We start from the raw sequence: 26,220 nt of genomic DNA, 5'->3' as shown, positions 1-26,220 counted from the left end.
ACCAAAAGGTATGTTGGTAGGAAAAAATCATTGGAAAATAAAAGAGGACAAATAATTAGATTCTAAGGGCAGCATACCGGTATTTTCCGAAATGTTAAATTCCCTACGAGGAGCAACTTTTATTTGACTGATCCACCCTTACAAAGCACCATCTTCTCATAAAAACGCACCATCTCCACATAATAAAGCACCATCTTCATGTAATAAAGCACCATCTTCATATAACAAAGCACCATCTTCACATAAAAATGGACCATCTTCACATAATAAAGCACCATCTTCATATAATAAAGCATCATCTTCATATAACAAAGCACCATCTTCACATAAAAATGGACCATCTTCACATAATAAAGCACCATCTTCATATAATAAAGCACCATCTTCACATAACAAAGCACCATCTCCACATAAAAAAGCACCATCTTCACATAATAAAACACCACCTTCATATAAAAAGCACCATTTTCCCATAAAAAAGCACCACCTTCATATAATAAAGCACAACCTTCATATAATAAAGCACCATCTTCATATAGTAAAGCACCATCTTTACATGAAATAACCATAGCATAAGATAAAAAAGCACCATCTTCACATGAAATAGCCACATAAGGCCTAAGGCTATGGCGTTCCATAAAAATTCGTTTAAAAATAAGATTGTCTTGAAAGAAGAGGCAAACTATTTTTACGATTATGAATTGTGTGAAAAAAACCTAAAAAGGAAATTATAAAAGGAAAACCTAAAAAAGGAATTATATATACAATGTACAGTTTGTGTTCTCTTTTCGCTTTTATTTTTTCATTTTTTTTAAATTGAAAACACTGATCTGTATTTTTCCCCACAGACACTTTTACCTGTTTATGTACTGTACTGTATTGTCTGTAATAATTATTACGGAGCTCTGAACGCATCGTTTTCTAAAATCTGCATTTTTTTTAAATTAAGAAAATCAATATATTTCTTGCTGTCTGTTTTGTATTCATCCAAATATAAATTTAATTTTTGACAGCGGTTTAGGTTGAGGAGCGGATTAAAATGTGCCGCCCCTACACGTATTAATGCACGATAGTAAAATATCGCTTCAGAAATATAATATTCAGTATTGCACTTAATAATCAAAATAGAATAATGTTGCCAATATAATCATTGCTTTACTGGGAATATATCAGAAATATAACAAGCATGGTTTGAAAACAAATTTTTATACGATGACAATGTATTGTGTATATTAAAAAAAGAACAACAACAAAAATGTATAACAAAAACATTTTATTGAAAACAAACTTTGTACAATGATTTCAAAATGAGTGAGTGTTGATACACATGGCACAGCCGATGACGAATTCTTCCCCCGTGGGAGGGTGGTCCATCCCCAGCGGACAAACAGAGCCAGGGAGTTGCTTCCCGCAAGGTCCTAAAAATAAATATATATGTAGTGAAAGAGGTTCGTTTCCCTGTTTTGGGGTAACCATTTTGAATCATCTCTAGTCTGCATCAAATCTTGATTCTACTCGTATATTTTTATAAATACAAATAAATTATCATATTGAAATTAACCAATAGTTAATTAAATGACAAGAAAGCAAATAGTTTATTAAACAGAAAATCAAAAAGTAAGATAAGAAAGGGTAGTTAGTTGTCACAAACAGATAAAGGGCCCAGGTATATTTCTCACGTTACCTGCAGGACATTTGGGTAAGCTGGATGCTGGTTTGCCATGGACTGCTGTGTGGTTACTGTGACAGGGGTCACAGAAATGAGTGGTACCGAAACAGTGAAAAAGAGCTGGCGAGCAACAGTATCGACATTTGTATAGCACATACTCAGCGCCGTGAATGGAGCAGATCTACAGAGACAGAAAGGAGTGCACTAAAGTCGAGAAATTATATCTTATGCGCCAAGGTTTTTCAAAACATGGGGAGTTAGGAGGATATTATTAGCATCACTGTGTCTATAAGTGAAGGTTGATTTTCTGACCTTGTTTTTGGTGGTGTCGGAACATTGAGGGCAAACCAAATCTGACGGATCCACTTCCTCCACGGATTCTTGACAACGCCCTTCTCCTCCAAAGTAAGGCTACAAAGCATTGCATAGATCTATTTGCATGTCAAAACTTCAATGGGTTATTCATTAAAAAAAATTTAAAACAAAACATTATATTAGTAATATATTTTTATCTACCTGCTGACATTTTGAACACATGTAGTAAGCGTATCTGTCCATAGCAAATCCAGTGGGGTCCTGGAAATATTTCCCTGACGGGTCTGTGACGTCACTTGAATTAAACAACCCGTCGTGCTGAAGTCGTGTCAGAGCCTTTGACTTTATTTGATCGTACAAGTGAATCAGCTGACTCATGATTTCATACAAGTCAGGGTGGCTGATGGAACTCTGTAATTTATTTATATTTCCTTCAGTGGGATAGAGTTTTTTGGGATAGAGTTTTTTTCGTTTTTGAGAAATCGAGAAAACTTACTTTACAGAGTGGGCATGTCATAAACCCAAACGTAATTCTGGATCCGTGCCAGCGATTTTGTAGCATTTGTTTGATACAGGTGTGATGAAATATGTGGCCACAATCAAGCTAAAAAGTAAATTAAATGTACTTCGAATTTTGTAGACAAGTGTATGTAACCAACTTTCATTTGAATTGTAAGGATTTCACTACATGTATATGGAAGTTTAGATTTGATGATCAAGATAAAGATACCTGAGCATACCTGGAGTACGTAAGGTAATCTATTGCCCAGGTACATTTTCAGAAAATGGTCCAGATTTACCTGTATGACGGCGTTTGACGCCCACGGATCGGCACACACAGGGCAACAGCCGTCCCCGTAGTAAGGGTGAGGCTGACACCCCTCCACCAGACAGGGAGCACAGGAGTTCTCGCTGGGGATCCCCCCGCAGGGGTGTCCGCACGGTAGAGGTCTTCGGCAGGTTTGGAAGAATTCCTTTAAAAAAAAAATAAAAAATGTAACGCATTATCAAAGATATAAAATATACTAGTGGCCTTAATTTAATGAAGGCCAATTAAAAAATATATTGATTTCATTGGTGAAGAATTGCAGAAAAGATGACGATATTACTTAAGTTTCCGCCGTAAATATCCGTAGTAGAATTCAATATAATTTACCACTCAAGAGTGCTGGGGCATGTATAATTTGACAATGTAATCATTCTATTAGCAATACATAATTGGTCTCATGGATTGAAAATAAACAGCTAATACCACATTGGATGCAATTTAAAACATGAAAAATAACATTAAACTGCATAAGAAGATCGCACAGGGTAAAGTGTGAACATGAAAAGTAAGAGATTCTTTAACTAAGTCCAAATGGAGTTGTTATAAATTTTTACTCACCATTTGTGGAGCTAAGGTGCACATTTTTGAGGAATGAAGTTGTTCGGTCTTTATTTTTATATATAGTCATACGTAATCATGTATTTTTAGAATTGTTTCGGGAAAATCATGAATCTATTTTTAGCAGGATACGCAGAAATCATAAATTTTACTACTATCACTTTCGTTTTCACCAGAGAGAGAGAGAGAGAGAGAGAGAGAGAGAGAGAGAGAGAGAGAGAGATGCCTACCTGAAACGTCCAATGTCCATATGATTTTCCGATAGTGCTAGTGCTTACACCGTACGATAAATGGTGTTGGCAACTTTGGGAAATGATATCCTATACAGAGAAATTTAAAGTCTATATAATTACAGTTATGTGTAGCGAATCTCATTATACTAGACATGGACAGATGTCTTTATTTAGTTAATTACCGGTACTTATGATATATGTTTTGCACAGACATGGATATATGACTTAACTATATTCAGTCCGGGGTCCACTCTAAAGAATTTCGACACAGAGCACAACAGAAGATAAGACCCCGTCACCGTCTACATATAAAATGCATGCATGCGTTTCCCGCGTTTGGGGTGGGGGAGGGGACATCATATATTAAGCCTGTACGTTGGACCTTTTCCCCGTATGATTCATTTGGTTTTGTGTTTTTAATTTAAAATGTTATTTATCATATTTTTATAATTATAATAAGTTTAAGGTAAAACAAACAAAATATTATATTATCTGATCTACAAAAGGAAATCGATATTTAATATGGGATATGAATGTATAAAATGTATGTGATGCTTACCTTTTTGAAAGTTGATTGATTGTTTAATTGCTGTATATTAATTTATTTAAAGGAATAAGGAATCATTCTTTGAGTACAATGAAGTGATCAAATACGATCGAAAGTGATCAGATCCATGCAGTAAAGCCCTGATAGATTTGATCACGCCCGACCCCGACACTATATGATCACATCATAATTTTCAAGGAATGATTCCATATTACTTTTATTTATATGATTTTTAGTCATTGTAAGATTAGATTTTAAAATTATCATTCACAATGATGAACAGTATTGGACTATATATTACCAGAGACTTTTAAGCAATGAATCATTTTTTTTTTTAAAGATATAGTCTCGATCATATCTGCAGCGGTGTGTGCATACAAATTGAGTAACGTGCGCTAAATATAATAAATAAAATGTCTCTGACATTACAAAATCGATTCGCAGTGTCCATGATAACAAAGACACTAGAAAATGTAAATATATAATCATATAACATCAAAACTACATCAAAACTGATTGAGATTTGATATATTTATTGTCAATAAAATTGCAAACATTTTTCGCACCTTCGCCCTGTAAAAGTTTCTCATTCGGACATTTGAGTAACAGTGCGGATCAGAAGCCCTTGGCAGAGCATAGCGAAGATGACCTTTGTAGATACGCAATGTGCATTTAGGCCTCGGAACCGGGGCCGGGGTGGGGGCTAGAGGGACCCCACCCCTCCCCCAATTTTTATGTAAAGTTATACATAACCATAATCAAAGACCCCCCTTTTTTTGCTCCACTTTCAATTTGCTTCCGACGCTACTGATGTGCCATCACTCGCATTATACTGGGACATATATAACTGATATCCGTATTGAATCTAATTAAAAAAAATTTTAAATACTGTAATACCTCTAAATCTGAAGACATGAACGTCATACTTACCATGTCTGTATCAATGTTTATATCAATTTTTCTACTATTAATATTATTATAAAAGAAGGCTTATTTATATGGTTAGGCTTGAATTGCCAGTCTCTATGAGTTTTCAGTCTTGTACACATGTTCAAAGAAAGATAACTCTAATCGCAATTCAGGAAGAAGAATCGAAACGAAAGTAGACTTAGCCAGACAAGCGTTCGTGTGTTACATTTCTTGGTGGTATACTACATTCTTCGTGAAACAGGAAACGTGAAAAGAATCTTGCTAAAAATCTGTGCAGGATTTTTAAGGTACGACAATTATTTTGATAAAAGTAATAAATGTTTACAATAGTAACTAAATTGTTTATGTATACAGGTATACATGTAAGTAAGCTGATGGAAATTAAGACATGTTCATACACAACACTACTGTAGCCTTTTATCGTAGAATGGATAACGTATACGGTAATTATATGACCTCCCCTTTTGTTACACTAAAACCCCATCAATCCGTTTTTGCAAAATTTATCCATTTCATTTTTTATTATATCGGCTATTAGTTGGCTACAATACAGATCTGTGTATGGAGTAGCACATGTGTGTATATATATATATATATATATATATATATATATATATATATATATATATATATATATATATATATATATATATATATATATATATATATATATATATATAGATCTAAGATAATTTAATTTATATGATTAAATCAAATTTAAATGTGCTAAAATTTGTATACAAAAGGAATACCGGTACATTTTTATGACAAAGATAATTTTTAAAAATTCCACTTCAATGTATCTTATTTTTGAGAAAGGAAAGCAGAATGGGACCAAAGAAAAGGCAACAATCAGCAGGTAAAAAATCTAGGAATTACTCAGCAGAACCAAAAGCTTCAAAGAACTCAGTAGTTAAAGACGAAGACTCAAAACCAATTCAAGAATCACAAGAAAGCCAAGAACCGAAGCTTTCACCTCAGCAGAATGAAGTTGAAGCAGAACCTGACAAAGTTGTAGATAAGGGAGAGACGCAGCGTGGGGAGAAATCAAATGACAATGAAACAGATGGACAATCCAAAAAGGGGAAAAAGAGGAAAAACAAAAAACAAGACCATAAAGCAGATGATGTAGAAAGTATAGTAAATGACATCGAGAAGCGTCCATCTAAGCAGGAGAAACTATGGAAAAGTATTGAAGATATTTGTAAAGATTGTCCTGATCCCATTTTTGACTTTTTTAGAAATCTAGCCAATGGAAAGCATTGGACATTTCTTAGTGAACTTAAAAAGGAAGACCTTAAAAATGTTTTGGATTCATGCAAGGTATGAAATTATGTCATATTCAATATACTAGTATACCTACACGAGTAATATTTATATAAAAAAAAATCTGGATGAAAATAAGCTATTGGTTGATTGTCAGTTTTTGCATTTTACATGCAAACAGGTGTAAAGACTTGAAAAGTATAGATTGGACAATTGTAGCAGATGGTTTTTAAATATAATCCTCACTTTGTAGTGCTCTGGTGTACCGGGTGAACCATCCTTACAAGGAAGTGACCAAACCCAGAAAAGGTAATTCAAAGAGTCTTGTTCTTCTTTATACCACCAGCATTTATGTTGGTGTCAGCAGCCAAGGGTCAAGTTTTTAGAGTATGAAGGTTCCATTCCTGATTCACCGAATTGCCTCATACAGACCCGAGCTGCACAAATGCTGCAACATGGGTTACATTATACCAGTCAGATTTCAAATACTGAATTTTCAGCATGGATCACTAGGTGTACCTCTTTTTGGAAAAGGTTGAAGATTTAAGGACAGATCTCATTCACAATTTCTGTATCTATGTGCTCTTCCTATCTAAACTAAACTTGCAAAGATGGAGCATCCATGGATACAGAATACCGGTACATGTACCAGTGTTAGATTTTGTATTTTCTGGATGAATGAACTGGTCATGGGAGTTTGAATGGTAGAGTATGTTTGGAACCCTTCCTTTTTTCAATATTAGTAGCTCTTTCATTTTGCCCTCATATACTTATGGCTCTCTGAATAATGTATTTTTAGCCTTAAATTGAGTCTTTGGAAGATTAAACATTTCAATGCAGGTCCCAAACATACATTTATATATGCCAAATTAATGCCAATCCATCTAGAACTACCCATTAATGCACCTTTGCTTGGATGCTGTACATAAACTTCTTTACAGATGAGTTTGCGGGGATGATGCTTCAGGGGATACATGATATTGTTATTTAGCATATGCTTTGCAGATAAATAATCAGTTTTTAAAAATTTGGAAATGGGGGAGGGGGGGGGGGGGGGGCAGTTCCACCACTTTAACAGACAAGCCAAACTTGCAGGGACAAAAAAATTTGGAATCCAAGTTATCAATCATACCTCACCTGCTGTATTGACAAGCCTTCTTACAGAGAAAAAAAATAAGTTAAGATCTACAACTTTTTAAGTTGCAGAAATTATGGAAATTAAGGTACTTCACTACACCGAGACTTATACTTTTTAAGACACTACGTCACAAGATGGCGATTTACATGTTTTGTTAAACTGTTTGTATAAATCAATTCAGATGTATACCCTCATAGCTCAGTGGTTAAAGTATCAGGCTTGTGAACCGCAGGTCATGAGTTCGAATCCACCTGGGGCTTTTGTTCATGTTTACTGAATGAAATTTTTGAAAATATCATTTTTTATCTAAAATTGCACATTTTTTCGCCTATTTGACATATATGCTTCTTATCCATCATGCTTTTATCAAAATCAAGCAATTTTCTGCTGATTTGAGAAAATATTTCAAGGTGTAGTGAGGCACCTTAAGATGAATATTGAAAAACTGATGCATTTTAATTAAGATGCATTGTGTAACATTTCTGGGTTTTGATATTGAAAATTAAGATGAATATTGAAAAACTGATGCATTTTAACATGCATTATGTAACGTACATTTCTGGGTTTTGATATTCAGCTTCTCTGCCTGAGCAATTTAAGAGATATATAAATGAACTATAAATTTTCTCAATGAAATATTTTGATCAATAATACCAGGGTGTTTACTATATCATGGTGTGCACTCGCTTCCTGTTTACCCTAACAGCTATTACTAGCTAATACAATTTAAATCAAGTCCCAAAAGTACCTTTTTTAGACTTCTCCTATTATCAAGGTTTTGTCCTAACCTAATATGAATTAAGGTGGAATGCTACACCAAAATTTTATTTTATGGATCATTCGAGTGTCACTTCTGAAGCAAGATTGCATTGTTCAAAGAAGGATATATGCCCTTACCTTTTTTATATGAATTTTTTGTATTTTTTACGAAAAAGTAGAAAATCAATTTTGGTTGCAAGTAACGCACTGTAGAGTTTAAAATTTGATGTGAAAAAATGCATAATATAAATATCTAATAAACCATGACCAGTAATGTCAACAAGATGTTTTACATTTTTTGATAAAAATCATTTATGTAAATAAAAAACATCTTTTGTTCATATTTTTCAAACCTATGGATAAAATCTTTTAAAGAGATGTGTCTTATGGAGAAGAAATAAAAGGCAATCACTTTTCAAAAAGAAATTGAATCAAATTGACGAAATTTAGAAATATTGCTAATTTTCAAAATTTGGCCGATCCCGATTAGAAACAAACTGATCCCGATCTAAATTGCAAAAAATTGAAAATTAACAGTATTTCTTCATGTGCAGACAAGAAATTAATTGAATTTGTAATTGTTCTTCTAATTTACAAGGCGTATTACAACCAAACATCCTAGTTTTGGGGTGAAATAGTTATATATTTAAATTTTCTATTATTCAAGTTGGGATCAGTTTAATTTTGATCAGGTGTGGTTCAATTATGAAAATTTCCCATATCTCTAAAATTTTGCCAATTTGATTCAATATCTTTTTTAAAAATGATTGCCTTATATTTCCTTTCTATAGAACAGGTTTCTTTGCTTTGATTTCTCTGTATTGGCTATTATCTTTTTTTGCTGTTTACATTAACTTTTTTAGTGTTTAGTTTTTTAGTATTATTGAGCAATATGATGTGGGGAAGATTCTTTATTTTTCAGTGAGAGGAGAGGGAAATCTAGAGGGAAAGCTAGTGAGGAGTCATCAGAGACCAAACACGATATTGAGATTAAGAGAAAAACAGAGGAAATTAATGAATTAAGACAAAGGTAATCAACTTAAGTGAAATTTATATACAGTAAAAAGTTACATTGTACAAATTATCATCTGAATACCATAGCCATTACAACAGAGGGCGTTCGGGGTATTGATAGAAATTCCCAAACATATTTAAGAGTTCATTATCAATAATCGCAATAAGTGTTTTATAGCTCTAGTATGTAGTAAAATTTACTAAAGTCAAGTTCAGAGTGATAGGAATCACAGAATTAAATAGTGTTATAAAGCATTGCTAAGGTCCCCAAAAGTTTATACTAGGCAGTCTGACCCCTGTCATCTATTTGCACAAAAATAAAAAATGAACAATTAATGGTAGTTTACATAAAGTAACTACATTTTCTACTACAGATGGATATTTTGAACAATATGAAATAATGTAAATATATTTTGATCCTGAGATCAGGACAAAATTTGGAATGATGTGAATTTTGATTGAGTTACAAGAACAATGCATGGGTGTTAAAAATATTTAATGAAGAGTTAAAGTAAAAAAAATTGATTCTATTTGTAATAGAGCTTTCAGACAAGAGCTTGGACTTAGGGCAGTACTTGACAAAGTCCCAGTTTGATGAAGGAAGGGGTCTACTCATGGTTAACTGTTCCGTCACTGGCTAATAGATATGAATAAATTGAATGCATTCAATGACACTTGTCTGACATACTTCATTTAGGGATGTATATTTCAGTTAAAACAATGGCAATTTCCCACAATAGAGCAGTTCTTGGGAAAAAAATAATTTATTGTTTTGACAGTCTATGAAAATTAATAAGCTTTTCCTAACAAATTGGAAAAATGGAGGTCAATATTTGACAGCTTTTTAGCTCACCTGAACTGAAGGTTCAAGTGAGCTTTTCTGATCACCTGATGTCTGTTGTCCATCAGTCTGTCTGTCCATCTGTAAAGTTCACATTTTTGACTTCTTTTTTAAAACCATGCACTATGCAAAATTTAACCAAACTTGGTACAAAGCATCCTTATGGCAAGGAGATTTTAAATTCTTAGAATAAATTTTTAAAGGGGAGATAATCATGAAAGAGTGAGTTTAAGGTATGTGTCTTTAAAAATCTTCTTCTCAAGAACCAGTGTCTGAACCACTGCACCAGAAATGCCAATATTTACACAAAAGCTTGTATATATGATGAAGATTGTAAAAATTGTGACCCCCAAAGAAAACTGGGGCCCCAGGCAGGGTTCAAAGTTTAACATAGAAATACATAGGAAAAATGTTAAAAAATCTTCTTCTCAAGAATCACTGCACCAGAAATGCCAATATTTACACAAAAGCTTGTATATATGATGAAAATTGTAAATTGTAAAAATTGTGATCCCCGAAACAAAAATGGGGCCCCAGGCGGGTTTCAAAGTTTTACATAAAATTACATGGGAAAAATGTTGAAAAATCTTCTCAAGAACCACTGCACCAGAAATGCCAATATTAACACAAACGCTTGTATATACAGTGAAATTTTAAATTGTAAAAATTGTGATCCCCTAACCAAAACTAGGACCCCAGGCGGGGTTCAAAGTTTAACATAGAATTACATGGGAAAAATGTTTAAAAATTTTATTCTAAAGAATCACTGCACCAGAAATGCCAATATTTATGTAAAAGCTTGTATATATAGTGAAGATTCTAAATTGTAAAAAGCGTGGCCCCTGGACAAAATCTGTGGCCCCGGCCAGGGTTCAAAGTTGAAAATATACATGAATAGGAAACATGTATAAAAAATCTTCTTCTCATGAACTACAATGCAACAGTTTGGGATATTACTATGCATACATCATTGGCTATTGTAGATTCTAAATTGTAAAATTCATGACCCCCCAGACCGACCCTGGGGCCCCAGAAGGGGATCAAAGTTTAACGTAGAGTATATAGGGAAAGTGTTTAAAAATCTTCTCAAGAACTACAATTCTAAAGTTTTTGAGATTATTATTCAAGCAGCCTCAATTTGTGAAGATTCAAAGTGACCCCCAGACATATACTGGGGCCCCAGGCAGGGTTCAAAGTTAACATAGAAATATATAGGAAACATGTTTGAAAATCTTCTTCTCAAGAACTACAGTGCAACAGTTTGTTTGATTACTAAGCAAGGATCCGTGGCTATTATAGATTCTTAATTGGTGAAATCGTGACCCCCTTACTAATACTGTGGCCCCAAGAGGGGCTCAAAGTTTAACATAAAAGTGAAAAGAAAAAATGTTCAAAAATCTTCTTCATGTGAACTACAATTCTTCAATTTGTCAGATTACTTAGTAAGCATTCTAATATAGTGTAGATTCTAAATCATAAAAGCTGTGACCCCTGATCTAATACTGGGGCCCCAAATGGGGTTCAAAGTTAAATATATTAATTAATAATATTAATTATTAAAAAAATATTCTTCTTCTGGAGAACCACAATGCTTCAATATGTGAGATTACTTTGCAAGTATCCTTAAATAATGTAATTTATCTAAATTGATAAAGCTGTTACAACCAAACTAATACCAGGGACCCCAAGGAGAGTTCAAAGTTTAACGTATCTATGGAAAAATGTTTTTAAAAATTCTTCTCGAGAACTACAATGTTACAGTTTGTAAGATTACTATGCCAGAATCCTCAATTAGTGTAGTTCTAAATTGTTAAAGCCAACTATAAATTATTGACCAATACTGGGGCCCCAAAAAGGGGTTCAAAGTTAAAAAAGGAAATAGCATATGCTACAAAATGGAATATTACAAGGAACTGTTGTTCAGGTGAGCAATGTGGCCCATCGGCCTCTTGTTATGATGGAAAAACTAGATAGAAACATTAAACTGAAAGTCCAAGCTCTTGTTAAAATAGCTCTACATGCATATCTTATCAGCTACAAAATTAAATTAAATCAAAACTGATTTGTCTATTGATCACAATATATTTTTACATTCCATACCTATGTTGCTTGTACAGTAGTGAATGGAAAGCTAAGGCAGTATTATAATCAACTAGTGGTATAAAATTTTAATTTTTTTGCAGCCTTAAAACTTATTCTGGAGATATAAAAAGACTAGAGTCAGAAAAGAAAAAAATTCAAGAGAATTGTGAAAAAATTTATGCTGAGTAAGTAACTTGCACAACACCATCTTTGTTTTAAGTAAGCACACGTATATAAAGTATTCCAATTATATAAATGAATACTTTGAAAGATGTTGGTCCATTCACCTTGCTAGAACCAGACTTGTATGACAATTTCAAGTTTGCAAAAAAATATTTCTAATCTCATTTTTTATGATTTAAATGCCATTATGCGATTTTACTTGTGCATTGAGTTGGATTAATTATATATTTCTTACATACAGTTGGAGACATGAATTGACTTGTTTATAAAAAATATAATATTCTAGTTAGTTATCCATTCATTTATTTTATATAATTCAGATGTTGTGGCTCAATGTTTCTCAGGAAGCTTGTACATCTATCTCCATGCAATTCATGAATCCAATGACCAAGTGTATGTGGTATATACTGTAGAGCTAGATTTATTCTTTCATCATTGCATGACAATAAAAGTTTTGTTTTTAATTCTTCCTAGATTGAATCGCAGAGATGAACAGTTACATCATTTTAACAATGAGTATAAAAAGCTTAATGAGGAAGTCATGAATCTAAGAATGGAGTTAGGAAGAGAAAAGGAAAAATGTAAGAAACTGGAGGATTCAAACAAGCACTTAGCAGAGGATAGGGACCAGTTTAAAGATCGGTAAGGTCAAAGTCCTTAAGTTTTAAAAGATTTTACAATTATAAATTTCTGGATTTTAATACCTTTAACATAAATAAAGGTTTATAGAAGGGTAAATTAATAGTCTCAATCATGCGCTGATCATGGGAGAGGGATCAGAATCTCCCTGGTAAAAATCAAATTCCTTAAATTTTGGTAGTAAAATTACTGAAAATATGCGTCAGACCCCCTGACAAAATTATCCTTAGCCGCACTCCCTGGAAAAATTTTCTGGATCCACGCATGCCAGTGTTGCACAAAATAGAAAACCTTATTACTTTCTTTTTTTCCATATTAAACATATAGTTTTAATGCTATTTCTGCAGATTTAGTAAATTAGCAGAGACTAAACTAACGGCAGGAAATGCACACATTCAGGATTTGAGTGATATGAACCGTCCTCAAAAATTGGGGGAGAAGTTATCAGAACTCTACGACAATGAATGGACAGATGCATTTGAGGACCTTCGAGACACCGAAAATTTAGATGAAAAATCAATTGTGCAGAAATTGCTGGAGATTTTTAAAGTATATTATTTTATGTATCTGTCAGGTTATCAGCAGAATTTTAGCATATTACACATGTAATAAATCAAACAAATCTTGCAGTTAAATTAAATTCTACATTTTTCTGTTATAGTTTTCACGTTATAGATCTTAATCAATCAACTGTCAGTTTATTATAACTATGCAATTTTACACAACAGGGTTGATGCAAATTTTCATTTGACTGTTGAAATGTGTAAATGTTTTGATTGAATAACTGATGACTCTTTCTCATACTAAGCTAAATATTGTTTATAACAAACATTTCACAGACCTGCGTATCCTTTTGTCAACTCAATGCTGAGCAGCAAGAAATGAGTATTATGGAGTCGGTCAGGAAATCGTTGGATTTCTCATGGACTGAGAAGTCAGAGCTCTGTAATGGATCCCTAGAGGATTCAGACCAGGTAACTATTAGCAAAAACAATTGTTTAAGCAATCTTAAATGAGAAATAATTTCTTGATCAATGGAGAATTATATGAACTGTAGTCATTGTCCTGTGATACTGCAGATTCCTTGATTTCGCAATTCAAAGTTTTGCATCAAATCGCAAGTTATTTTTTTTTTATTATTATTTTTATTAATTTACAAAAGCCAATTTTTATCATTGTTTTATGTAGTTTACATCAGTCTAAAAATTAAAAGCAAGATGATAAAATCTGCTAGATGTGCTTCTTGTGATTTTACATAGGAATCAATTTCTTGCAATTAATTAGGAATTAATCCACAGTAAGCCAGTAACCCTCAGTGGTTAACAAATACATAGTGAGTTGTTCTTTGGATTTGTGATGTTATGGTTTAATAACTGATAGAGCTGTACTGGTACTTAACATGTCATGTTTGTTTATATATTGCAATACATTTGTTCTATTGTTCAGAATCTTTGTTAAGAAACAGGTAACACATGAAATATTAAAGCAAATGAATTAAGGAAGATCAAGTCAATGCACAAATGTATCCTGTATAGCTGTTACAGACTTTGAAATAAAAATTAACAAATAAGGGTCATTCAGACATGCATAATTAAGCTCTATCTTGGTATAACACAAAGACTTATATGAGTAAAATAATTACCGTAAGTTCAGTGATTTGAAGATGATGAAGCAATAAAATAAATGACAGGTTTACATAACAGCTGCATGTAAGGGATAAACTGAATGTTTTCCTTACTTTTATAGGATATTTTATCACCCAGGGATACCAAAATTCTGAAGGACTTACTGAAAACTAAAGCTGTAGTTAGTGTTTCCCATGTTAAAAAGGTTTGTATTTTTGTGTCCCAAAGCATAATTTGATACCATAATATCTTCCTGGAGCTGTAGAGGTCTTTGTTTGTCAAAACATCTGTTGATTGTGATTGTCCATCAAATTTTTGACAATTGGTTTCATGTCCAGGGGATGAATACCAATTAATTTAGAAAAGCCCATCATCATACCCCAGCAGGTCTCTCGTGGTTGTGGGTTTTGTCATTCTGTTCGGCAATACATAGGCGAAAAGTTTTTGTTTCACATGGATAATGATAAATGAACTTAGCAACTATAAGTCTGTAAGAATATTGATAGAATATATTGGTAGAATTGGGAATCATTGGGGGGAATCTTAAATAGATATAATTAAATAATATCAAAACATTTTACATTAATACTCAAAAGATACTACATGAAATCTCTCAGTCAAAAAGAATTCTGATTTGTTTCTTAATGGTAAATCACACTGTGTGGACATATATCACTTGTAGCAAAAACCGTGAACACTTAATCACAGGGGGAAGGATTAACAAATTTTGGATAAAGCATGTTTCAATGTTAATGATAATCCTCATTGCAGGTACGGTAGACTGAACAGGAAACATATAGTAACTACATTAAATACTGTAAACGTATTATATTTGTCATGTACGATATTTGATAAAAAATAGTTTTTCAACAAGTTGGCATAGATTTGAATTAGAATACTCCTGAATACGCAAATAATTTAGTGATGAACTTGATATAGCGGAAGCCGCATTCTGTGAAAAACGCTAAATAGAATTCATAACCAAATGTAATAAGTTTACAGTGTACAGTAGTTTTCATGTGTGATGTTAACATTGTGTGTGTGTTCTGTAGATGTTTCTGGCAGAAAACCCCAACTATGCAGCACTGGGAGAAAACGTCCAGGCGTTTATCAATGGTTGTCTGGAGGTTTGCTGGCTGTCCGCAATACAGGACCCTCCCCTAGCGTTTGATTGGAACTTTCCAGAAGGCTCTGATGTGGCCGACAAAGTGGTCAAGTTATTCACCAAGTCCGGGACCAAAGTGGACTTTGTTGTCTGGCCTGTGATGAAACTGCATGTGGATGGTGACATTCTGTCTAAAGGTGTTGTACAACCCATTCCAGAGGAAAAGATCAAGAAGAAGAAGGAATCTTTATCAAAAGAGTGAAGTGTCAGGCAAAACGATTACAAAAAATCACAAGATTTAATACATGCATATTCATTGACATGTACCTTACCTGTATTTTGAAAATAATAACGATGTTTATTTTTAAATATATTACATGTAAGTATTTGTTTGTACCTTATAATTGAACATTGTACAGATGTACTATGAATTGTATTTAATTTTTCTGAATGAGTATGTCATTGAATACCTATTGGGGTGTATGTATAGACATGCATAATTTACATTTTTCATTTTTATATTGTTGATCCACTATATTATCTATGAATGTATGAATTTTTTGTTTGCAATGCAGAGAAATTTTCATGTTAGTCTGACAGCTTGTGACTTGTGAAATGTCTTGTTTAAAATAAGATTCACACAGCTCTTTCCAAAAGTCATGCATATGAAGTTGGTTTATATTAAGATGGACAAATTTACTGAGGAAGAGGGGAACACTTTTAAGACTTGATATAGATGCATGAAGATACATCATTCTTAAATCAAAATTATTATTCCAGCATTGGCATGGCCTTTATTATGTATTTTAAAATATCTAATGCTAGTTATTAAATTATAAAAACTGCAGACCCAAATTCAAGATTTAGAGATTAGAAGCTGACATAGACATTTTTTTAACTGAACAATACAAAAACAGGGTTTTTTCTTGACTTTATTAGAAGTAAAATGTTAATATTTAACACATCTACTAACATTTAAAATGAGATTGAAAATAAAGCCATTGACAAAAAATAAACATCCCTATATTACAACAATCTGGTTAGAAATTTCTTTCAGTTGTTTGATAGATACAGGGTATTGCTGTATTCAGTCTGATTAAAACCACCACCCCCCTTCTCACTTATCATACTTGTCAGGATCTGGCCCTGACCAGGGGGGTGGTTTAAATCAGACTTTGCTGTATTTTACTGTTATCAGTCAATGGTTCTTTATTTTGTAAGTTATATCTGTTACTATGAAACATTCATTTTCTATATATACATGCATTTAAGTATATTTTTAAAAGTTTATTTTGAATTCTTTAGTCAGCATTGTATGCTTGATTTTATTTTTGGATGAACTTATTATTCTCCAGGTTTTTTAATATACCAGTGAACCGTATTATACTTTGATGAAAATTTTCTAGTGTGAATTTTTTGTTCTGAACTTCCAAAATTATCATCTGACATCATTTACAATATATGTACTCTATGATGCTCTATGATCAGGGGTATTAACACATCACCAAAGTAAATGTTTTGTTTCATATACTATTATACAGTAGAATTTATCTCTCATTATTGATCACAATCAAAAAAAATATATCATGTGTACAATTTGATACAAAAAGGAAAATAAAACATTTATTGACAGATTTGGCGGACTATTTTTTTTTAAATATATATTTTTTATTTATAAATAATGCCAGTGTTTATTCCTATTTTTTGGACTTAGCGTAATGGACATAATTTTACAAAGACGTAAAAGGATCAAAATAAGTTACGGGTATAAAAGTATAAAAGAGAAATAACTGTAGGCCTACCAAATGACAACCGTGATGATAATAATGATCAAAACAGTTATCTCCCTTTCACAGTTTTTTTCAGGCCCTACCGTGTTATTTTCCCACAAATTTTAATAAAATAAACTCTTTCACATATATCAATTATTGCCTGCTGTCAGCGTTGAAATTTAAATCCAAACAACTGTTAAGATGAAATTGGCCGAAGTGTTTAGGTACCTGTTTTTTGTTGTTGTTTTTTTTTTGGGGGGGGGGGGTTGTTATACAATATGCCTACAGAACGACTCTAGTATAACTGTAATGAAATGGAACAATTGCCGTTTTCTTGATTTATATAATGAATTGAAGAACTGCTTAACTGATGCCTATATAACGCCAACGATGTGGATTGACACACAAACCGAGGAAAAGTGTAATGTTATTGAAGCTTAATTTATAAATAAAATTTCCATCACAGAAGTTCATGGCCGGTTAGCTCAGTCGGTTAGAGCGTCGTGCTAATAACGCGAATGTCGTGGGTTCGACCCCCACACTGGCCATATGTTTTGATTGAATTTTTTGTTTCACATTTTATACCTTTACAATACGATATTTGTATCAACTTGCAGCGAGGTATCAAGAATCATTCTTTGTATATTATTCCTTAAATATATATGTATCATGTTTTGTTATCCATATATTTGATTCACCCTACCAGTCTATTCTCTTTTGAGAAGTGGACAGGCATACTAGTAGTTTACATCCAGTTGTTGATGTAGGCTATGCCTGTCCACTTCTCAAAAGAGAATACCTACCAGTCGTATAGGCCTGGGAAATTATCCCAGCCGGGGAAATTATCAGCCATGTTGATGATAGTGCCTTAGCTTTTGAAGGGCATAACATTATTCGAACAGCTGTAATGAATGACATACACCTAAAAGGAGGATTGAGGACTTATTAATAAAAGTATGAGGGACATACGGCTTTTAATTACTGTGGGGATTGTACACACCTAAAACATACAACAAAATTAAAAATGTAATGAGATTTAGGAAAGGGACATTGAAAAAACCCATTGTGAGACCCATTACAATGCGACTAGAAAGAGGAATGGAAGGGAGACATATATTCTCCTCTTCACATATGAGAGGTGACGGGAACTTACATTGATTCCTCTCCCACCAAAACTGGTGACTATTGGTGTATTTCATTGTTATTGCGGGTCTAAGACAACCTTTTACATCAATGCATAGAAAGCTAGTGGATTCTTTTTTTTTGGGGGGGGGGGGCGATTTTTATTTCCTCAAAAGGGACCTACATGTATATACGAAAGACGAATAGGGCCACATATAAAAAAAATACATGTATGTATGAACATATAAAACACAATTCGGGTAAATCTTTTACATCCATGATTGAAACTATATAGTCATTTAAGTCATCTTTACCAAATAGAATTGTGTTTTTACGACTAGGAATACCCAGTATTTACTTTGGAGTGGTATTATAATTATTATGTAAGATGAAAAGTAGAATTACATGAAGTTCTTTCCACTTATTCCTATAAGATTAAAATGACAAATCCAATCATTTTATTTAAAAAAATTAATGAATAATGGCCGTTGTCATTTAAAAATTAATCAAAATTGAATCAACGTTACTGGAAAGAAAAAGGTAGACTGAAAGGGTTAACCAGTCGACTTGTAAGTCTTTTCAGAAACGCACCATTTTATATAAATCTTTTCCCGTAATAACGAGATCTTTTCTCGTAATTACAAGATCTTTTTTTGTAATTACGAGATAATCAACTCGTAATAACGAGATCTTTTCTCGTAACAACGAGATATTTAACTCGTAATAACGAGATATTTTCCCAATTTCTTGTTTTTAAATGATAGTCTAATACTGTGCGCGCATCTGAAAGGACATTTTAACACCACCACCGTGCGCAGCGTCACAATAATTTTTTTTAAATTTTAGCTCAAGTCGTGTCTAAGTCCTTTTAACATTCTAACTTGAGACTGATGTTTACATACAAGAAAAATAATTTTTTAATACCAGAAAATATTTTCTTAAAAATACTGAGCGAAGTCCTTTACATGTTATTTACGTGTAATTGATAACTTGAACCCGCTCGTGAACCTTTTTAACTTAGTCATTCTAAACATTCTTCTTGAATGAATGAATGAATGAATGAATGTCTGCGCCGCTCCCCGTTATATACCCTTTACTGGCTTGCGCCCAATTGTATTGACCAATCGTGATTTAACACGCGAGAGCTGTAATTTCATCATTTCTTTATACCATAATAATGATATAGGCCCTGTATATTTTTTTTGTCAGTCAGTGTCTTAGCACACTATCGCCTCGGGTCGAATGATACAGGTAAGTGTCGACTTGTATCATTCTGTTTAATTAAGTATCGACACGTGCAAGTAAATGATTGAAAATATCCCGTGATAGTTCTATAAATGATAGATACTGCCGTCACACTATTATGAAAAGTATCCAAGTTCGTGTGCCTTGTTTAGTTATTATAAATGCACTATGAATCGGAAGGAAAAGAAAAAAAATCGGTCTGCGCCGCGTGATGAAAAAGATGCTGATTCTATACAATCAGATGTAGGAGTACATCGTGTATATATCTATATGATATTCAATTTTAAAAACCAATGTAATTCATGGTAATGAAAGGTAGCTCACTTGTGATTTCAGTCTTCTAAGAGCTTGTCTAAAATTTGGGATCGTTCAAAAAGTCTATAAAACTTATAGAACAGAGCAAAGTAATTCTCATATGACAGTGACTCATGTGTCTTGACGTCAGGGCGCGCTTTGCTGTGCGCGCTGGTACGATTTAAAGAACACATGATACACACCGCGCCGGTCTACTACATGTAGGTATATGGGGGTGAGGTAATGCCGGTAGTTCACACGTTGAAATCTGTTTTTATTAGTACGACAGTTTCTACCAATGTAAATAATGTTATAATATAAGACAATACATCCTCTTTCAGGAATGGGCTTTCCGCCGGTACTCGTTCTTCTGTCAGTGGCTGTCACAGCAGCTGTCGCCGCTGATCCCCCGGTGTACTGTCAGGTCGACAACAATGAGTACTACATGAGACAGTGGGGACAGTGCAAGGCCTGTGATAGGTGTCCCTATGGATTCGGTCTTAATTCAAAGATAGTAAGTTTTTTAATTGTACTTGTCGAGATTTTCTAGTTTTTCTGCTCGATGTCTTGATATGCAAGTGGTGTGTGCGTGTGGGGGGGGGGGGGGGGCTTATGCTTAAAGACGTGACAAGTAAAAAAAAAACTTACAAGGGGAAGGGGAAGTATGTGGATACTAGGCAGATTGTCTACAAAATAGATTTCAAAAGTTTATTTTTTTTTAAGTATGTTGATGTGGACCCAGTGTACGGCGCACTTAAGTGCAGGGGCTGCTTGAAATGTACCGAAGGAAAAACCTTCAAGTCGACGATAGGCTATGAGGAGTGCCAGCGTTGTACTAACTGTACGGCGATAGGTAAACAAGTGGACGTGGCTTGTACAACTGAAAAAGATGCAGTTTGTATGGACATCCCACCAAAACAAAGCTCCCCGGCCTAGTGAGTATCTGTAAAATAATAGACGGCGAAATGAAAAAAAAAACAACTTTAAGTTCATTGTAGCTAATTTTGTAAATCTGAAGATTTTAAAAGAAAATATTTAACACTAAAAACCCTTTTTTTTTGTAGTTTACAACAGAATGGCCAGGAATCGGCTGTCCATGGTATTTCCGCCTCCAGCGAAAAGCGATCTGAGAAGGAAGCGACAGGTAAACGCCATGCACATATTTGCTCTTCCTTTAATTGTGTTCCATCGCATTTCATTGATTAATGATACACATGTCTAATTATATTTACACAAATAGATATATATATATCTTTTGATTTGGCAGGATTAAATCCTATAATAACCTTGATTGGTGTAGTGGTGCTAGTCGCGGTGTGTGTTCCCACTTCAATAGTTTTGGTAAAGAAACGGAATGAGTTAAACTGTTTGAGACGGAGTAAGTACATGGGTGGTACTTATAAAGTTTAGGTATACTAGTATGTTTTATTTTTGTCTGTTTGGTTGGTTTTTTGTGACAAAAATATGTATTAATAAAATGTTCTCTATCAGACAGGCCTGGGTCCAAGTCATTGGATGTCGACGAGGAACAGGGTGATCTAAATGATCAGTAAGTATATAATGCTTACTTAGCATGATTACTTAGGCCCTTGGCCTTGGGCAATAGAACACACTGAGCTGTTCCCTACACCTCGGAAAATATTATGGTCTATTGACTTCTTAGGCATTAAAAAAGTTGTGTAGTATAGGTCATTAACATGCACTCTTTACCTTTTCTTATCTATCAACTTAAACTATTGTGAAGAAAACAAATCTTTAAAAACTCTTTGACAATACGCCATTACGTGTGTATCTTTGAACTGTAAAACATTGTAGGGATGACGGCGATTCCCCTGTCACGATGGAAACTAGTTTTGATCCAGAAACCGTTCCGTTAAGAAATTTGGAACTCCATAATGACCTGTCCAGGCCCTACGACCGACAGGAGTCCACAGAAAACGATGGTTTTCCACCACTACCAAGCACATTCAGCTATAATTTGAGGAGTGAGACTGACCTTACAGGATGTGACGTTGACGTAGATGCCGGACGCTTGTCTCATGCTGAGCAAGTGCCTGATTCACGTAAGTATGACCACTCACTTGTCATTGTTGCTAAGATTTAACTTTTAAGGGAAAAAGTTTAAAATAAACGAATTACTTGAAACATCATTTTTATCTTTGCATAGGGTCCCAAGAAGTACCCAATGACAGAGAGCTACAGGGCTTGTGCGATTCCATTGCTGACAACAATAAGTACGCACGTTTGGGTCGCGAACTGGGGGTTAAAGACAACGATATAAAGCGAATCAAAGAGGAACAGAATTCAGACCTTCTGGAAACATCATTCCAGACGTTGAAGAGATGGCGCGAAATGAAGGGAAAGGGGGCCACAAAGGGAGTTCTAAGACAGGCCCTTCGAAATGTCGGGCTTCCAGATGATATTCTGAGAGACGATCCTTGAATGGACAATTACTGAAGTACTGGTTTATAAAAATTTACCCATCTCAGGTAAAGATTGTTGAATGGAAGAAGGTACAGAAAATGAACTCAAATCACCCTGCTTGCGCTGGACGTGTTGCGTGCGGGACGTTGTTGAATGTGGAGGGTTTCTGTCACAGTATGCGCTGATCGAGACGTTTGCTGCTCGATAAAATGTTAACTAAACAATTTTAAAAACATGAATTTAATTCATAAAAATCAGAACAGATTGCATTGCATTTAAAATGTGTGAAAATCGAAAAATAATGAAATAAATATTTTAAATGTGATGAAACTCTTTGTTGTAATTTTTATGAACGGTACGTAGATATTTAAGTAATTTTTGCATTTTATGCTTATTCACACGAATATTATTTACGCAAGTCGTGAAGATGTGTGTGGGGTTTTTTTCTCAATGAAATACAAAATTCCGTGGGCGTCGTAAAGTGTATTCGTTGACGGGTAACGTAAGGTAAATAATAGGATTGTCAGCTATTATCAGGTAGTTATTTTTGTACGTGACGAAAGTATTTATCAAGGCAAGACACAGAAATGTTAACATATTTCTAGATTTTAAAGACTAAGGCACGCAGTAATCCCTACACGTGTGTTAACAACTAAATATCACTATAGAATGTATATACATGTACATGTACCATGGGTATACAAATAGTGAATTTGCATGAAAATGAATATACCTCTTTTTCCATTTATGATATCGGGCATATAACGATATTTTCCAAAGAAGTGGAAGATGGATGGCAGTGTCCGAAAATGATTTTATAAAAAAAACTTCGCCAGATCTCAGGTTTCTAAACCGTCAAAAAGGGGGGGGGGGTGTTTTCTTGTACTAGTAACCTGTTTCATACTGTGTCAATACGTGGGTAATTACTAGTAGTTATAATTTATGTACAAAGGCATGTATTTACATTTCCAGTGTGTTTGTTTGTGATAACACCTCGAATCGATTTTGTAATGTAAAGTGTTATACATTTCATTAATGAATGATTTAATCGTACAATTTATTGCTGAAAATTATATAAATATAAGTAATAAGAAATCATTCTGTATATATTATAAAGTGCCTCTCGGGCTTCATTAGATTTGATCACCCCTGATCGTTTTATTTGATCACCTCATAATACTTAAAAATGATTCCTTATTCCTCAAAAATGAATTAAACGAAAATGACAAGGAAGGCCCCTCCTCATTTCCACTTTGAAACCTTTTAAACTATTCTCAAGCAGAAAAGCTATCTTTATGTGTGTATCTTTGTACATATACTGTAGATAACACAAGCACAATTTAAACCTAGGTTTTTTTATGAAAAAAGATGGAACCCCTTAAAAGAATCGTTCGCTACCCATGTCGGTCATACTAAATATGAGTTGTTGAGTTTTGACAATTGAAAATTGAAAAGACTTGTCCTGATGAAAATTACGTTATTTGAACAAATCATAAAAATGTCATTAAAGAAAGAAGGTAAATTAATGTAGTGGATTTTACAAATATCTTGAAAGATAGAAAACACTATCAGACATGTATCAAGTTGGACCTATTTATTGACAATTGAAAATTGTTTATCAGTAAATCCTACAATGATATCAAGGGGAGAAAATATTAACCTTGAACTTTGTGGTGATGATTCAGCTCTATAAGGTGTTTGTTGCTCGAAAAATTTGTTTATTGGTAAAAGAAAGATCAAAACACTTGTACGGCGAAATTTGAACTGTTTTGAAACAGATAAAAATATGATGTAAAGTTCTTTATGTCAACTATTTTCTTTGTATAATCTGTTTCAATATCACTTGGATACTCAGTGTATGTATTTTTATATATAGGTGCAGTATATAAAAAAGGCAGATAGTTTTGGCTCCTGTCCAACTTCACCGGGGTTTTTCTCATTGAAAAAGTCGCCTATACAACGACAGTCGCGAGTGTATATAAATATAGATCACCAAAATAAGGATTGTCGGTAAATACCTTTATATCTGACGTAACAGCTGACCTGACTAAAGAGCAAGGTCATTGATCAATAAAACCTTGTTCGTGTTGCCTTGTTCAATATATTAAAATAAAACAAGATATTCATAATTTAGAGTCTATTATTATCAGTCAGAATTGTTCAATACCCGCCAAAATAAACAATGATCCTGTGACAATAACGGTATATTACAGATATCTTGACGCATTACGATTACGAAATAGAGTTTCTAACAATTTCATTCAAAACTGTGTTTTAAAGCACAACATCAAGTCAAAAGACGGGTCAGTGGTTTGCGTTTTTTCCGAGGCAATAATCAAGTGATTCATGTATACTTCAGTGCACTCTTCAGCTTCTTTCACTGGCGTCGGAAGCAAATTGAAAGTGTGTGTGGGGGGGGGGGGGCTAGACTAATCCTCAGAAATATTGCGAAAAAAACCTATTTCCCAAAATCATGAAAATCCTAATCCGGGAGGGGGGGGGGGGGGGGGGTTGCCTATCCAAAAACATTTTTACCTACCCAAATCCCCCCCCCCCCCCCCCAAATCATGAAATTCCTAATCCGTGGGGGGGGGGGTTAGGCCTATTATTCCAACTTTCTCAATCTTTTAAGGTTAATTTAGGAACAACTATACTTCCGGCGATAAAAAGTGGGGGGGGGGGGGGGGGGGGGGGGGGGGGCTAAACCCTCTATAATGCTATGTGCCTAATGGTTAGGTCTACATTTGCAAAAAAAAAAGTCCCCCCCCCCCCGGTTCCGACGCCTATGTCTTTTAAGGGGTAATTTAAAAACAGAATGATATCATATCTTTTACGAATATGCCCTTTCATATGTATCAAAGAAAAAATAGTTTCTACAAATCTATATAAAGGGATTTGTTATCTCTACAAATCTATCTGTATTTGGTACATGTTACAATACGTCATATGACTATTTACATTTACGAAGTATTATTCTGTCTATTTCTTACGGAAACTTATAGTTAATTCATAGCTCTATAAAAACAACCAGACTGAATTCTACATGCCCCGTTTATCGATTGGTCGAAATCTACAGCGGCTGAAACTGGCAGGACTGAAATTGACACGCCCTCTTTATCGATACTTATAGCGACCTAAGAAAAATCATGGACTGCACGAAATAATCATGATGACATCAGACAGGAGACAATTTGGCTGTTTCTTTTAGCTAACGTACTTATGTACATTAAATGTTACTTACTTTTCATAATCAATTTATTACTTAACTAAAAGAAAGATATAAATATAAAAAATAAAATGCTTTCTTTGATGATTTATGCGGGTTCTGAAGGTAGCGATCATTGCCGGTAAAAATTACAAAACCCGCTAACGCGGGTTATACTAGTATATGCATTTTTTCTGTAATGTGTACTGTAAGATTGATAAGAAAGTCTTGCATCGGATTTAGTTTGAAGAGTAAATAACATTAGATAAGGTAGACACCAGGCGATACTATTTTTCATCAAGAGTTCCTGACAGAAGCATGGGGTGATATTTGTCCTTTACCCCAGCACTTTGTTCGGTATTCCCCAGGGCTTTCAAAGTCTGTAATTAGATTTAGAAACTTTCATTGTTTTCCACTTTAGGTGT

At 33.9% G+C, this 26,220-nt stretch overlaps 3 protein-coding genes and 1 non-coding gene across 7 annotated transcripts; 3 read left to right on the top strand and 1 right to left on the bottom strand.

Moving 5' to 3' along the window:
- Positions 1 to 1,256: 1,256 nt before the first annotated feature.
- Positions 1,257 to 5,100, bottom strand: LOC128191836 (E3 ubiquitin-protein ligase MYCBP2-like). 2 transcript variants are annotated; one of them, XM_052864158.1, is made up of 8 exons: positions 5,082 to 5,100; positions 3,602 to 3,691; positions 2,785 to 2,958; positions 2,481 to 2,588; positions 2,186 to 2,395; positions 1,982 to 2,080; positions 1,685 to 1,850; positions 1,257 to 1,418 (listed from the first exon to the last, which is right to left on the bottom strand). In XM_052864158.1, the coding sequence occupies exons 1-8, from the start codon at positions 5,082 to 5,084 to the stop codon at positions 1,303 to 1,305; spliced, it is 966 nt and encodes a 321-aa protein (XP_052720118.1). In that variant the 5' UTR covers positions 5,085 to 5,100; the 3' UTR covers positions 1,257 to 1,302. The 2 variants fall into 2 exon arrangements, with proteins under 2 accessions (XP_052720118.1, XP_052720119.1); XM_052864159.1 differs by lacking the exons at positions 3,602 to 3,691; positions 5,082 to 5,100 and adding an exon at positions 3,372 to 3,464.
- On the top strand, positions 2,812 to 17,367 carry LOC128191833 (uncharacterized). 2 transcript variants are annotated; one of them, XM_052864154.1, is made up of 11 exons: positions 2,812 to 2,944; positions 5,234 to 5,368; positions 5,901 to 6,404; positions 6,601 to 6,656; positions 9,167 to 9,274; positions 12,283 to 12,366; positions 12,839 to 13,006; positions 13,351 to 13,552; positions 13,843 to 13,977; positions 14,750 to 14,833; positions 15,681 to 17,367. In XM_052864154.1, exons 3-11 carry the CDS (start codon positions 5,910 to 5,912, stop codon positions 15,993 to 15,995), a joined length of 1,647 nt encoding a protein of 548 aa, XP_052720114.1. In that variant the 5' UTR covers positions 2,812 to 2,944; positions 5,234 to 5,368; positions 5,901 to 5,909; the 3' UTR covers positions 15,996 to 17,367. The 2 variants fall into 2 exon arrangements, with proteins under 2 accessions (XP_052720114.1, XP_052720115.1); XM_052864155.1 differs by having other exon boundaries at positions 2,818 to 2,944; positions 5,897 to 6,404.
- A 612-nt stretch (positions 17,368 to 17,979) lies between these two features.
- Positions 17,980 to 18,053, top strand: Trnai-aau (transfer RNA isoleucine (anticodon AAU)). Its single transcript has one exon. It is a non-coding gene; the product is annotated as a tRNA-Ile (tRNA).
- Positions 18,054 to 19,764: 1,711 nt separating this feature from the next.
- On the top strand, positions 19,765 to 22,909 carry LOC128191834 (uncharacterized). Of its 2 annotated transcripts, none has more exons than XM_052864156.1 (8): positions 19,765 to 19,878; positions 20,508 to 20,680; positions 20,890 to 21,101; positions 21,231 to 21,310; positions 21,434 to 21,544; positions 21,658 to 21,715; positions 21,982 to 22,229; positions 22,334 to 22,909. In XM_052864156.1, the coding sequence occupies exons 2-8, from the start codon at positions 20,510 to 20,512 to the stop codon at positions 22,606 to 22,608; spliced, it is 1,155 nt and encodes a 384-aa protein (XP_052720116.1). In that variant the 5' UTR covers positions 19,765 to 19,878; positions 20,508 to 20,509; the 3' UTR covers positions 22,609 to 22,909. The 2 variants fall into 2 exon arrangements, with proteins under 2 accessions (XP_052720116.1, XP_052720117.1); XM_052864157.1 differs by lacking the exon at positions 19,765 to 19,878 and adding an exon at positions 19,931 to 20,387.
- Positions 22,910 to 26,220: the final 3,311 nt, after the last annotated feature.

Source organism: Crassostrea angulata, chromosome 7 (assembly GCF_025612915.1).
Source record: "Crassostrea angulata isolate pt1a10 chromosome 7, ASM2561291v2, whole genome shotgun sequence".
Classification (NCBI taxonomy): Eukaryota; Metazoa; Mollusca; class Bivalvia; order Ostreida; family Ostreidae; genus Magallana; species Magallana angulata.
This window is presented reverse-complemented; position numbering and strand designations above follow the sequence as displayed.